This window comes from Pyrgilauda ruficollis, unplaced genomic scaffold (genome assembly GCF_017590135.1).
Source record: "Pyrgilauda ruficollis isolate IOZ18807 unplaced genomic scaffold, ASM1759013v1 scaffold32, whole genome shotgun sequence".
In the NCBI taxonomy this organism is placed as follows: Eukaryota; Metazoa; Chordata; class Aves; order Passeriformes; family Passeridae; genus Pyrgilauda; species Pyrgilauda ruficollis.
Window position 1 is genome coordinate 2,132,952 of NW_024524600.1, and position 15,940 is coordinate 2,148,891.

At 35.0% G+C, this 15,940-nt stretch overlaps 1 protein-coding gene across 1 annotated transcript in view; it reads right to left on the minus strand.

The window, feature by feature from the left end:
* The window catches only part of CFAP54 (cilia and flagella associated protein 54), a 100,390-nt gene that overhangs the window by 42,405 nt on the left and 42,045 nt on the right, over nt 1–15,940 (minus strand). The window contains exons 27-40 of the mRNA XM_041474258.1: nt 14,442–14,576; nt 13,905–14,001; nt 11,079–11,168; nt 10,168–10,294; nt 9,323–9,416; nt 8,212–8,351; nt 6,416–6,634; nt 5,876–6,012; nt 4,203–4,351; nt 3,311–3,538; nt 2,881–3,104; nt 2,645–2,780; nt 971–1,085; nt 263–415 (exon numbers count right to left, since the gene is read on the minus strand). Of these exons, the coding sequence (XP_041330192.1) occupies nt 263–415; nt 971–1,085; nt 2,645–2,780; nt 2,881–3,104; nt 3,311–3,538; nt 4,203–4,351; nt 5,876–6,012; nt 6,416–6,634; nt 8,212–8,351; nt 9,323–9,416; nt 10,168–10,294; nt 11,079–11,168; nt 13,905–14,001; nt 14,442–14,576 (2,044 nt within the window). The remainder of the gene's footprint in view (nt 1–262; nt 416–970; nt 1,086–2,644; nt 2,781–2,880; nt 3,105–3,310; nt 3,539–4,202; nt 4,352–5,875; nt 6,013–6,415; nt 6,635–8,211; nt 8,352–9,322; nt 9,417–10,167; nt 10,295–11,078; nt 11,169–13,904; nt 14,002–14,441; nt 14,577–15,940) is intronic.

The window sequence follows — 15,940 nt, forward strand, 5'->3', positions numbered from 1 at the left end:
TCCTCTGACAGAGGTATGGCTGCAGACAGACAAGTGACACAGCTGCATGAAAAACAAATTATCATTCAACTCTTAGACAATCATAGGAAATAAGGCTTGGAGCTTGTGCTTATAGAACTTCGAATTTAACTTCATATTCTATATTTTTTCTAATTGTCAGTAACTAAAACTTGAATATAGAAAAACTTGTTCCTTTCACTCTTTGCTATTTTAACTGCATATACACTTTATTAAGGGTGAAACACTTCAATGAATCACTTACCTTGTGTGTGTGCAAGGAATAATGAAAGTAGTTTCCTGCTGTGTCTCAGTGCTCTGCTTTCATATTTAGATTTTTCTAGAGTTTCTTTAAAACATTTCAGTGTATCATTCACATCAAGAGGCACACAAACTAGGGCTTTTGCTTGATTGTGATCTAAAAGGAATCAGTAATTATGGAGAAAAATATTGCAATATGTAAATAAATATTTTCAGTAAATCACCCTGTAAAACATATTTGAACATTTTCATAACTTCAAAACTAAAGTATATTAAAATATTCCCCCTTTTTCCCTGTTGCTTTATGAATTAAAGCAAATTATTAACCAACAGGAATATTAATTCTGTCAATAACAATGCTGATTCACATTAGCCTATGGGTATATGGCTGGATATCCAAAAATAACAAAAGAAAACTGGACCAAGACCAACATGCTGCCTCATAGGCTGTAGGTTATCTGGCACCTGCTTTTCTCTGATTTCAGACATAGTCTGAATATATTTTGAAAGATCTTGACAACATTACAATCCATCAAAAATATCAAGAACACTAATTTGAAGACAAAGCTCAGTTTATAATAAAAGAAAAATTGTAGGAGAAGTGGAAGACTATGATAAGGAAAGGAAACAAAATTTAAAAAAAAAATCAGTATGATACAAAGACAAAACTCTGGGAGAAAAGAGAACACACAACACTGATTTGTGCTCTGACCTGTGGAATCATTATTCGTTGGAAGATTGAAAAAGCATCCATGAAAAACCCCTTCACTGGCAGAACGAGCAACAGGCAGCTGTAATTTGTACCCTATGTAGTTTCTGCATCTCATCTAAAAAGCAGGATGTTTAATAATAACTGAATAATATTAAGAAAAATTAACATTTGGTTCTTACAGTTAAATATCTATATACTCAGTCATATGACAAAGTAAAAAGAGGACTAATTAAGAAAGACACCAGTGGCCCATAACTAGCACTCCTGTCAGTAAGAGGTGAAACATTCACACCTAAATATTGGATATAAGTGTTTCAAAGTTACTGCACTAAACTCGTCTCTCACTTGGTATTTGCCATAATCATTAGCAACTCCTTGATGTTCTGCAAATATTCCACCTTTTTTTCTCCAGATGAATGCATGCTTGCACAGAACCTGTCACTAAGCATGGCTAAAGGACATGTTGCCTGGGAAACACAATGGAATGCTAAATACAGAGGTACAAAATAGCTCTAAAGCAAGTAGCAATAGCAGCCTAACTCTGGCAGAGAAGCAAACTTCCAGACTTCTATAAAGGACTGATCCACAAATGACTTTTTATTTTGCTAATGTAGTTAGACCTCTTCAAAAGCAGAAGGACCAACAGAACTAGTTCTAGAATTCTCTGAATGGTATTTATTTATCAAATGTAACCATAAACTCCAAATTTCTTACCTGAAATCCTTATTACTATTAGCTAACCCTAGTCTTTAATCTGTAAGCTGTCTTTCAAAACTATGATTACTTTCCACAGCTCAGTTATCAGCACTGTGAAGGGGTTTGCTATGGTGCCCTTCTATACACAAAGACCATGTTTGAATGGCCGGGCCAGAGAGAGTCAGCAGGAAATGGAGAACACAGAGCTCCTCAGCTGCCCTTGTGAGCCATGGATGCCTTCAGAGTCCCTGCATGCCCTGGGCACAGCTGTGCTGTGGCAACCCCATGTTCATGTTCAGAACAAACCTCTTTGATACTCCAAATCCCACGTCACCCTCCTCTCCTTCAAGTCCTCTCTTAACTTTACTGATAGAAACATCCTAAAAATATCCACAGTGAGAGACTTCAGCAAAACTTCTTAGAAATAAACTTTACATTTAAAAAATGGAAAACTCTAATTTCTAATAGATAATTCAATGAAAAATTTCCAAGTGGCACTGTTAAGTAAATATATAGAGCCATGGCTTTTAATGAGAGGAACTTGCTTAGGGGTCCTTTTGGTGATAATCAAGTTTTTAGAAGTTTTTTTATCCGCATTGTCAGTGTTTGGTTTAACTCAATTTTATTAACTTTTGGAGCAGTGTTCCAATGCAGAAACAAAGCAATATCCAAATAAATATTTTAAGGTTAAAAGAGTTAAGAATCAAGAAATCAAGAAATAACATGAAATTAGATTTAGGCTTATTATATAGAATGGGTATGTTGTGCATGGAAGAAATGTCCTCTGGATTACCTGCTGCTCTTGGAATCATGTCATACAAGCCTTTTCATGCACTTCAGTCAATTATGTTCATTAATTTGTTATAATTGACTATTTGGGAACACATAAGAAAGCATATTAAGCTAATCAGTGAATGTGCTTCTCCATATTTAGCTCACATTAAGAGTCAGTGCCCCAAAAAGAAATCTGCGTTTCACCTTTTGTGCATCATCAGACAGATATTTTGTGAAATGAGATTCATGGCTGTCCGAGCCACCGAACTGCTGTATCCTCTCCAGCAGCTGCCTCTGAGCATACACCAGCAGTGGACTCACTTGTTCTGTGAACCTCTCACTAGAAAAAAAAACAAAGTGTAGTAATTAAGCAATATAATGGTATATTAAACTATATAATGTTAACTTCTTCAGTTTTTATTAAACCTGGTGTAACTTACTGTGTAAATATGTTAAATTGTACAGCTATGTGCACCAGTGCTTCCCATTTCTTCATTTGATACAACAATTCTATTGTTTTAAGAAACAGATTACATATCCATCTCAGGTCAACCACGTTCACATCATCCATGGGAGGCTGGGGATGAAGACTAGAACCACCATTCTCATCCACAATACCTCCCAAACAACTGGGAATGCAAAAGTCTCCTTCGGGATCCACAATCTACAGTGAAAAAACATTATTATACCTGTTATTTTCAAATGTGCTTTCAGGACAAATCAATTACAGAGATCAGAAAGTACTGTAATCATCTAAAAAACTTGTTAGACAAAAAACTTGAAGATAACCAGAATATAATGCAAGAAAGAGAAAACTCTCTCCAGAGAAAATGCGATAATCAAGAGTTGCCTTAATAAAATAATTTTTACCTTAAGAGAACTGCTTGCTTGCAGGTCAATTATCATATCAATGATCATGTCTGATGCAAAATAAAATGGCAACCAGATGGTATTGCAAAGAAAATCAGAGGTGATGGGAAATGCATCCACATGGGAATGTGACTGGCTAGCAATCAATTGACATTCTTGAGTATAGTTCCAAAGCTCTCGACAAGCATTTTGAAGCAAAGTCCAGTGGCCACCACGGTGAGCAAGAACCTGTGTATACCATTCAAAATATAAATGTACCTTGGAAAGGCAGAAATTAAAAGCTTCATTCTTTTATTGCAAAACTTAGGCATAAGTAATCTTTCAGAATTACAGTCTAGGCACTACAGAACCTTAATTTTTACCTTTTCATAGAAGGACTAATTTAGGACTGAATTTAATTGTAGGTTTTGGTGTGAGAATAAGAAATAAAAATTAATTCACACCACCATATGTGTGCTTTTACTTGGGTTTAGAAGGTTTTATTGGAAGAGTAGTTAGTCTGCATTTCCCTTCAACCACTCGTTCTCCTGTTTCTAGTGTGAGATTCACTAAGACCTGTAAAGAGAAAGTTAAATCTGCAAGTATTTTCAGAAAAATTCAACAAACATGAGAAGGAAAATTACAAAGGTGGAATGAAAAATAGAACAACTACATAAATTATTGAATGTTTGATAGAAATATAGATTATGATAGGTGATATGGCTGGCATTTCATACATTGTACTTGGATATTCTTCAGAAGATGAAAAAACATTACTTTTAAACAGTGATTTTTTTTCAATTTTCTGAGGTCTTTTCATGTAAAAAGTAGTAAGTATTGCAAGACATGCTTAATGCATTAATTACTAATGCTTAGAAATATATAGTGTAATAAGAAACCAACCACATGTTACCATTGCTCTTTTCAAATGCAAGAAGATGCTTGTAAAATGCTTCAGTAAAAGGGTATTTGATGGAAACTGGTCCTGTTTTTCAGTCTTTGCTGTTCGACTTCGAGGACCTCGACTCTGTTTATTCCTGGTTTTAGGAGATTTACTTGTAACTGAAAATGAAAAGTTCACTTTTCACTAAACTCGTTAAAATTGAGTTTAAGTTCTCAAAAAAAAAGAAAAAAACAGTCAGCTACGTTTTTCCTGTGGCAGCTAAATACTTAAATGTTAGGAAATGCCAATGTTAAGGTTATCATGTTTGTAAGGTTATGATATTTCAAATACAAGATGCTTTTACTTAGGAATTGGGATGAAAACAAGTTTGAGCAAAATAATAATGGCTCACAAATAGCTTTCAGTCTCAAAGTCAAAACACAATCCTCATTTAAGTTCTAGGAAGAAATCACCATGACAAGAAATCTCTTGGCAAGCTTGCAAGAATTTTCTTAAACAGAAACCTCTTAAAAGAGATGTTAGGAAGAAAGAAGGATTTCTGATAAATTCTGTGGTATGTGTAGAATTCCTCCATTATTTAATTCACTATCAAATATCCTCCAAGGGGAAAGGCAAATGTTCATGGTAGTGGAATATGGTAATATCTGAACTACAGGTTTCAGGCAGAAGCTAATTCCAAGCTATATAATACTTGAACTCTCTGGCAAACTACACATTTTACGTAATTCTTTTAATCATAACTGTTGCAAATGCTAGGAGATAGTAAAGAGGACTTTTATCGGGTTTGATATTTACAGCCATGGCTGTAGAGCTATTGAAAAGACCAGGCCTGTGACGACTTGTTGAATTTCTGGTGCCTATGCAGACTTTGTGCTGACTTGTACACTACCACTTGCATCTGAGGAAATGAAAGTCCTGCATTTCACAATTACCCAGAGATAGGAGCCTTTTGGCTCCTGTTGAAACCTCATAGACTAAAAACAGCTAGAATAATAATAAATGTTAAATGTGAAAGACAGAGAAATTAAATAAAAGTGGTAGAAAATAAATTGTTCCTGAGGTAGCATCTGACACAGGGAAACACTGGGGAGAAAGCAGTAGAGAAGGAAAATTAAATTCTACTTAAAAATTGAAAGATAATAATAAGCTTCAGTCTATAATTTTAAAAACTACTTGCAGAAAAACCCAGGAAAATTTTGACCTGCTAGGAAATGTAAAGAAAACTACCAACCAATTACAAACCTCAGAAACTGAAAGAAATTATCAATGCATGCAGAATAATTGAGAATATTATCAATTTAATATGTGTAGGTAGTGTGGTATCTGCAAATTAAAGCTAGTATCATTATTCTTTTTTAAACTTACAAACTTACTAATAAATTATAGGATAAAGAATACCTAATTGATAAAATGTAACATATTTATTAATAAACAATGCTCAGAATGATTAGATATGCCACATCACTTACTATTCAGTATCACTTCTGTTATACTAGGTATGCCAAAAAAAAAATGGAGGACAATTGAAACCTAGAAATGTCTTCTATTAACTTGGCAGGACTGACTGTTTTTCCAAAGGTGAGGTGGACAACTAATGATGGAGGTCAAGACAGACAGAAACCAAGAAAAACAAAAAGTTAAGTTGCAACTGATTTCAGTTGTGCACCAATAAAAATTCTTACAGGTTTGGGTTTCAGTCTCTTCTGACTTTGTAAGGAGAGGAGCTGTTGGTTTTCCTAAGTTATCATCTGCAGCCTCCCTTGCCAGTACAGTGCCAGAATTGTTTAATGAGAATATCTCAGGATCCAAAATATTGTAACTGCAGAATGGGAGAAAGAGAAGAAAACACAAAAAAACCCCCATGTACAGTATGAAAAAGATTTTTTATGTACATACACAAAATTCAGTGTCTCAGAAGTGATTACTTTCCAGCAGCTTTAGGAATAAAAAATAATGAATGATAGCCAAATGTTATAAGGAACCAAAAAGTAACTTGGTGTAGTATATTTCAAAGCTTTCATCTCACCAACGAAGTCAGCAACCAAAACTGTGCCTGATGTCCACAGGATGGAAAGCAAAACTTTTTACATAGTAAAAAGTAATTTCTATTTAAAAGCTGAACTGTTCCTATGAATATATTGTAATTCAGATCTGTCTGCATTAACAGCAATAACACAATTATCTCTATTAATAGCAAGCACTGATTGTGCAGTAAGATGTACCTGTCCAGATGCTGTGAAGCACTAATTCCAATGTTATATTGCTCTTCCAGGATCTTTTTAAATAGGTGGTAGTGTGCAACTGCCAGATAGATATTCATCTGAGACTTCCAGGGCATCTCTTCAAGACACAATTGACAGAACTGACTCCGAGTTACGTATTTACTCAGCAGCATCACTAACGTTTGATGAGCTAATTTCGTCAACTTATCCCTGATTTTCCTAAACAAAAACATATGAAGTAGCAAAAAATGAAAATCTGTTTTCTTGAAGCTCTAGAAAAAAAAGTCCTGGTAAAGATACGCCAATATTCCATTGCATATCTCCAGATTCATATGCATAAGCACATAAGCGCATGACATATTTCTAAATAAAATACTTTTGCTTTAGTCAAGAAAAGCAACAGTGCTTTCCCTCTTTAAGTGTACTTAACACACAATAAATCCTAGTTCATATTTTACCAGCTTCTATAAGATAATTGTCTTAGTACTTTAAAGAGGTTAGATAATTTTGAAGTTATTTGTCCCTGATTTGTACAGATTATTATAGCAAATATAATGTGCTTCCAAGTCAATTCAGGAGGGTCTTCTATTATACTATAAATCTGGATTTTTTTTTTATTGCTTTGCTTTGGTAGTTAAGCACATCCAGTATGAAGAGAACGCAGTATTTCAAATCCGGATTCCTGCCTTTAATTTCCAGCCAAAATTTTTTAAGGTTTCCCTGAGAGATGAAAAAATTCTGTATTACTTCACAAACATATAATGCCATATTCAAACCAAATCTCATTTTTTAAAAATTAACTGTAAACTGATTCCTTTATTAATCTAAATTATTTTTCTGCCTGTTTTTCACCTTTAAAATGTGGGCAGAATAGTATACCACATACAATTTTGATTATGCTATACAGCATTACTGTTATGTAAGACACAAAACAGTAGCTGATAAAAACCCAAGACAGGTTTAACATCCCCTCTTCTGCTGAAAGCCATGAAAATCATTTTAAGCAAGGTAGGGTTTCTTCTGGCAAGGAGGAATAATAACATTTTTGGATGGTTTAGGTGAAGATTTAGATTATATGGAAACTTTTTTTAGGTTATTTAAAACACTTCCAGAATCAGTTACATGATTGCTTATATGCAAATATTTATAGTTTTCTGTTTGCTAATTACTGAAATTGTAAGTGACCAAAGGACCAAGTTATGAACACTACACATTCTTTTAGGTCAGAAGGTAATGTTATTGGCAAGTTAACCAAATATAAACAAATATCTGCCAAAAGAAGAGGTGATTTTTTTTTAATCAAAAACCAGTTTTCTGGAAGGTACAGAACAGATAGTCCAAAAAGTCTAGCACAAGGACCACAAAAATCATTCTGAAACTACTACTACTATTAAATTATTTATTTAATAATAAATATATTTAATAGTAAATATTTTATTAGCTTTGTAACAGATAAACTCCCCAACACAGTTTGAAAAGCACTATAATACACAGATTACCCAAGCTTTTCCACCTTGATGAATCAACATGCTGAAGCTAACACAACTGAAATACAATCTTTGATTGTTAATACAAAGACTTGAAATCGTTAACAGCTATTAAACAGAAATGCAACAGATTTTGTTTCCTTGAGTGGAAACCAATTTTATACTAAATTGCATCAGAAAAATGTGCAGAGAGGAATGTGCATAACTTAGTCTTTTTGATACAATAAAAAAAATAAAATACACACTTAATTGTAAACTAAATTTCAGTCAAAATATTTTTTTCTGTATATGAGCCTGACAACTGCTTACTTTTGTGTTTCTGGAGAATTCATTACATCTGGATTTTTCATAAAATATTCTCTGAGAGGTCCTGTCTTAGGCACAGCATTTTTTGTTGGTTTATTTGAAGGTGATGCCTTTGGTTGCTTTGAAGGTGGGGTATTCTTTCCCTTTAAAATAAAAATCTTGCATCAAAATCTTAAATATACTTCAAATAATTACTTATACCTACATTACCAATTACTTGAGGTATAGAGCAGTTTGGTTTATGTAGGAACAGAACATAAAAAAATAAATCCTGGAAATGGTTATCAAAATAACACTGCAAAAGAAATACCTAAAAAATTCCTGAAAATGTCACAATTTTTCTGCAAAGTACATGTCAAATGCCTGACACAAAAAAGCCAGCCAGGTCTCTAAAACATTTTCTTTTATATACCAGTGTTTTCATCACAGAAATAATGACAATTCTTGTCCTAATATTAGAAACAGTAAAACTTTGTAATGCAAAAATGGAGACAGAAAAACCCTTATCCTCTCTATCTATCTAAAAATCTATCTCAGATGCTAGCAGTATTTCGACATTACTAGAGGATTATGAGGGAGAAAACTCTTCCTCCAAAGTAATACAAATCCATTGAGATTATTTGTATCTTCCAGTAAGATAAAAATTTATTTTAAATTAATTCTGAACAAAAATCCTTTATTGTGCAATTAAAACATCTGCACGAGGAGTCAACCACGAACAATTACTCACAAAAAAGTCTAAGTATGTATTGCACAAAAAGGCGTGAGCTGATCTCCTTTTCTGAATGTGATGATACCCAAGACATTTCCTATTACCACCATGTTCTTTTAAAGGGAGTAAGGAAAGGCAAGTTTCTTCTGATTTCGGAATTCCTTATTCTGACTCATCTCAAATTCCCACAATTGTTGGTCTTTCAGATGAATCCCATGCCAACTTTTCTTCCTGGTTTCAGAAGTGCAGAGGTCAGCTGAGAACTAGAGTTTGTATCCCAAATTTTAGGAACTGTGGATGTCTCTAGATGAGATTTTCACGAGATGATTTTTTTTAATTTATTTTGTTCTTATGGTATTGCTACCCAGTAAAAATATACAACTCCTTAAAAATAGAACTCACTTTCTGAACTCCTGCAGCACTTGTGCTTTCTCCCAGAGTGAGAGATTTTACTTGTGTTGAAATTCCATCAGCACCGAGGAAGGTGTCATTCCTCCTGATAAAAAATATTTTTTAAACCATCATTGTAATCATCATCATGTTAAACTCCTTTCATAGTAAAAGATTATCTTTGGGAACATATAGAGCACATCAAGCAATTCCTATTTCATTTGCAGTTTTAAATTCAAAAGACTTTCTTTTCTTTATCCTCTTAAGAAAATAGGAAGTGTTAATTTTCAAGGTTTATTATAGAAGTCTGGATTTATGAGTAACAACTAAATCACCTTCCTAATGCCTAGTAAAATAAAATAGTTTTCTTCATTATCCAAATTATATTACAGATTTTGCAAATAATTTCTTCACGTCCTATTGTTTTGGTCTCTTGTAACCACAATTCCTGTTCCCTAAAATATATATCTCATTTTCACTGATTATTTGCCTTTCATATTTTAGATTTGATTATTTGCCTTTCACATTTTAGAAATACTGATGTGCTTTTTTAAAAATGGGATCTTCTCAGGTAAGTGTCTACACTTTGGCTCCATTTATCTTTTCCCCACAGAATTTTTTTGACACTATAGTAGGCCCTGATCAGTTTGCTTTGGATTTAACTCATCATACCTCCCCAAACTATGTCACCATCCCACAATAATAGCTGCGTAATCCTCTGTGTTCTAGGAGTCACGGAAATTACTCCTGATGGGTCTTCTGAAGGGTAAAACTTAAGAGTTTCTTTTGTAACTGTGACTCTCATGAGCCTAAGTAGGCTAATTAGGTGTTACACTACTACTGTAACAGAGCTCTACCTTTTCAAGTTATTTTCCACACTCTCTGCCCACTCCAGAACACACTCAAACTTCTCTTCATTCAGGACTCTGCGCAAAAGTTGAACGAAGAACTCAAGGAAACGTCTTTGGCCTCTGAATTTAAGCACTGCAATAAGGTAACAAATAACACAGGGGTTTATGCTCTAACAGAATTCTGAATCCAGCCAGAAGTACAGCTACATATGCCTCAAAGCACTTATTTATGTCATATTGTGTACTCATAGTGACACTAAAATCAGGGATACACAATGGCAGTTGCTAAATACTTCTTTTGATTTGGCATACAGAATCATAAGCTCACTCTATTTAATATACTTTTAGAATTACAAACAATATAGAGACAGATTTCTGTGAATTCCTCTTTCAGTGAAATAATTTAATGTGGAAATGGGGTATCTCAATTTTAAAAGAACATTCCATACAAAGAGAATCTTTGAAAACTTGGCACATCTTTTAAATTTACTTGTTTCTAAGGTTATTAGAGAACAAACATGATTCAATTTAAAATATTAATATTTTATATACTTAGCATGAACACCTGTCATGGTTTGACCAGGAAGTGAGGTTCTGCAAAAGTTATGGTCAAACGTGTTATGTTCCCAGGTCACATCTCACAGTAACCATTTTGGAAATACACTTTTCATGGGGGCACTGGCACTGTGCCAGAGTCAATCCACGACAATACCCCAAATAATTGGTTGCATTCACTTCTCAATGTGTTTATACCAAGAATTTTTTATAAGCTATGTTTTACTTGATTTTGTATACTGGAGAACCAAATGAAGGTAACATTCTCAAGAGCTTATTCCAAGCAGGAATGAGATTGCTTTACTGGCAACTTTCTGAAGTAAAGGAGCCCTTACAATTAATATAAACACCAAGTACCCTACCTTCTCGATAAGCACTCTCTGATGTCCAACATGAAATTACAGGGTAGAGGAGCAAAGGAGATTCCTTTCCTGTAAGCTGTTTTCCAGGACCTGCATCAATAACCAAATGAAATCCATTATGAAAAGCAGTGAGAATATGCAATAAGCTCCACTTATAACTAACAAAAAAATCCTTCTCCAGCACAGAGTCTGCTTTTAAATCTCTCACTGTCATGAGAGAGGATGTCTGGAGTTCATCAGAGGTCTTAAAGAGCCATGAAAATCATATGTGGAGAAGAATGTGCAGAAAGGACATGTCAAAAATGTATTTAAGGCTATACAGAAAGAACAGATCCCATGATACTTTTATTGACTAATGCTTACATTCATATTCTGTGTACGTACAATGTAAGTAGGTAGAGGATTCTTTTTTCTTAAGCTAAATATTAACAAAAATAGATGTTATTCAGTTATATTCTATAAATAATATACTTTATATGGAATACACAGATATGAACATTATACAGAATATATAGGACAATAACTTGGATTCAAGCTTCTGGCAGTTAAACACAACAGCTGATTAAACATCACCAGCTGACGAGCACCAAAACAATGTTACACGTACTGCTTGTTATTTCTCTCTAATAAAGAAAAACAATCTACAAATTTTGTGCTTAGACAAGCCCTGTGGTTGAAAAACATCAATGCAACAAATCCCTGAAAAAAGCAAGATCAAAAATGCACTCTGGAACCAGTTGTAATTGTGGATCAATAGCTACAACCTCCAGTGAGAGCAATCAGTTTAGGTCTGTTGAATGTAAATAATGTCCAACTAAGTAGGACAGCCAGCAGGAAAAGCAGACTTTTTAAAAATTCCTTTTTATGACATCCTTTCTTAGTACTCTCTCCCATTTGACAAGTTCAAAAATATGTTGCTCCAAATAAGCATTTTCACAAAGAAAAATATGTCCCAACATTTTTTTAATGGGAAAATAGGTGAAATTTCAGAATTTAAATTGTATCGTGTGCGAAATATTTTTGTTTTCTCTTCTTTTGAAAGAAGCAGATTCAGCTCTTTTCCATTTTTCTTGGAGACTATCATCAGTGGAATGCTAAGTGTTGATCCAATTATAAGGATTTCCTATGACAAGGCTTTTTCCAAAACATTATTAACAGGATGCCCTACAGGTGTGCACATTGTCCTAAACCATTAATACATATTTGTAAGGACAGCTGTAAGCTTTGCATGGCCACACCAAAAGGCTTCTTCTCAATTTGTATCCTGAAACTATTGACAAATAGGCTATTTCAAAAGCAGAGCAGACTTTAGTGATCAATTATTTGCCAGCTATTGAAAATGTGGGGTTTTTTTCTAACCATCCATTAATTTAACTTTCTATTAAGTAACTAACATGACTTTCTATTAACTTGCAGAATTTTTTCCTTATGTGACTTGTTCTGCAGGAAGGTAGGCATCAATGTGAGCAAAACTGAAGGATTATTTCACAGATTAATGGAATTTTTCCATCACCCCTTATCCTATTTTTCACAAGAATGCTTTCTCTTCTGAACAAATGCATGTACAGAGGTGATAGATGATAACTGGAACATGAGTGGTGTGGTCTTGCAGCTGCATTCTGGGCTATACTAGAAACAGCATGGCCAGCAGGTGAGGGGACATGACTATTCCCCTCTATTCAGCACTTGTGAAACCACATCTAGGTTACTGTGCCTGGGTTTGGGCACTGTAGTACAAGACACCAACACAGCAAAGTTGAGGGAAGGACAGCCAAGATGACAAGGAGCTATAGTGCATGAAGAGGCTGAGGGAACTGGGAATATTCAGTCTTAGGAAGAGAAATCTAAGAGGAATCTCCACTTACCTAACAGGAGGAATAGAGAATGTGGAGACAGACTCTTCTCACTGATGGCACAATAGGCAATTGAAACAAGCCGGAAATCAGAAAATTCCAAACACATATAAAGAAAACCTCTCTAACCATAAGAGTGGTTAAATATCAGAACAGGTTGCCCATAAAGGTTATGAAATCTCTTTCTCCAGAAAGCAGCTTTTTTAAAAATCTGGACAAGCCTCAGAGCAAGCTAATCTAATTGTACCTGTTTTGAGAAGGGGGTTGGAATAAATACCTTCTAACCTATACTACTCTACATTCTATCCAGGCTCCAAGGAGTACAAATCAGTGGTGTCTCTGAGATTAAATTCTAACCAAATTTTCTTTATAATTCTTACTTGTTAATTCTTCTAACTTTGGCAGGATTATTAGCCATAAAATTATTGTGCTTGATCCAGACTCCAAGATATTTTAACATATGTTTATTCATTCCCGAGTTAAAATACTTAGTTAAATACTAGTATGCATGCAATTCCCTCCCAAAAAGGACAATTTCTGTTAACTTTCTTCAGGGAGAGTTTTCTCCACTAAAATTTCCTGCAGGGGTCATTACTACCAGCATTGGCAGGGTATTAAGACACGCTATAAATGGACAGTGGTCTTTGCCACTGCATTTTCTGATTAAAGAAGATAAAGCAAGCCTAAATGACAGGGAATCCAATTTAAACAGATTGGAAGAACATAAATATTTGCAGAGCCATTCACAAAGGAATATTCCTTTGAAAGAAGAAATGAGTGTTCCAGTGGAAATTACAAAAAATATGAATACACACATCACTGCCAGGTGATCATTACCAAGATCATTATTGCTTTGGTTAAGTCATCATGGAAGATATAAGAAATAAAAGTACTTCAGTAAATGTAGTTTTTTACAAACAAACCATAGAAAATTCCATAGACGTGGTAAGATGTCTTTCAACAGTCCACCCACCTGGTTCTGTCAGTTTGAAGAGACTTGATTCAAGACTATTTAGATTTTCTGCTGCTTTTGCCATTGCAGCTAAATGGGATGCCCTTGAGGAACGTCTCTGAAATATTGAATACTTTGTTATGAAAGCTTAGTTTTAACTTAACTAAAACCAGCTTGTCAATAGTGGAATTTAGCTTAGATCACAAGTATTCTAAATCTACATCTTATAATTTCATCAAAAATTGTATTATTTTTCTTTTCTGATGAAATAGGAATTGTGTTCGTGATTTTTTTAGCACAGCATATTTTGTCAAGCATGGGGACTCCCATTCTCTGGAGGTGTTCAAGACTGGGCTGGATGAAGCACTGAGCAACCCAGTCTAGTAGAAGGTGTCCCTGCCCAAGGCTGGGGGTTGGAGCTAGATGATCTTTGAGGTCCCTTCCAACCCAAACCATTCTATGATTTAAGAACAAAAAAATTAATAAATCTACTCTTCAAAATAATAAATACAGAATTTAGAGAAAAGAAAAAGTAAAAAACAGAGCACCTACCTTTACCTCTTTGCCAGTGTGTGTTTTTTCAGTTTTCACATCTCCTGACTGGCCAGGTGAAACTCCTGGTAAGATCAACAATTTTTTCCCATAGTTAATGATAATTGCTGAAAGTTCATACTCTTTCCATGAATGTAGTACCTATAAAAGAATAATCTGTTATACAATTTTTGTTTACATAATATGTAATATTTCATTACTGTCTAGTTGTAATTGTCAAAATGCATGAATATTATAAATATAAATTAATTATTCAATATTCGAGTTTCTTTTAACAAAAAACCCAGGACTGTAGACATGTAAAATAATTGGAATTGCAGATATTATCCATGTGTTCTATTCTGCTTAGCCTATCCCTCAGAGAATAGAAAGATTTACCCAGAAGTATCTATTGCTGTGATTGACACTCTCCCTCTTCTCAGGCAGTACTGCTATCAAAGAACAAAAAGGGTAACTAAATGATCCTCATTTGCCTCTCTGGTATCAAGCACACATTTTAAAATCCCAACTGTATTAGTGAAATGACTGGTGAAATTTATTTTTAAATTGCAAAATTTATAAATTAACAGTGTAGTGAATGTTTTTCGATGGCTTTATCTTCTTTAGATAGAGCTCAAAAGGCGCAAGTGCTTCTGCTATGCTCAAGCTAACTTCACATGAGGATCTTTGCCTTTGTGATCCTAAGTAAGTGTACAAATTACCTCAGGATAAACACAGTACATGCCCTGACTGTAAGTCAAAAGAAAAATATATATCATGCTTTAATGAGAAGCATTTTCAATTCACTCATTCTCTTTGCTATTCTGCATGCTATCCTGTTGAAATGCTATCTCTAAGGGAGAAAAATCAGCAATATAAGTGGTAGTCAATTAGCTGAGGAATCCAACAACAAACAAACACTTAATCAAGGTTTCAAGGCTTCTAATAGGCTTTATTGGCCCTGATAGCATTCACCTGGGGCCCATGCCTGTGGGGCCTCTCAACTCAAGTCTAAGCCTACAGTCCCCGCTGGCTCCTATTTGGCAGGAATGTTGGTCTCCAGCCTGGTGCAAGTCATGCCTGGGTGTGGCAATGGATCCACTAGACTGGGCACCTGGCCCACGGACCAACTTCTGAGCATGACCTCAGACTGTTCCCATCATGATGGACCAGCCTGCTGGGTTCTGTCTGACCCTAGCCACCTCACCAGGCCTTATCCTCACCTGTGGACTGACTTCCCAGCTTCAAATCTGACCTGCCTCATCACAACAAATTTGCCTGATAATGTGCATGCCTGGCTGAACCTCAGTACCAGTGCTGCTCTGCCAGCCATGGCATTGCCCTTGGCTCCTGGCCTCACAGCCATACTGGCCTTGCAGAGCATTTTCAGGGTTATTTGGTTCTGATCTATCTTGTGAGGTTAGCACGGAGATTCTGCTCCTATAAAGAACCAACACAGGGCAACCCCTCAAATCCTTAGCCACAGCTCAGCTTCAGTACGAGCTCTTAGTTGAGGTGCACCCAAA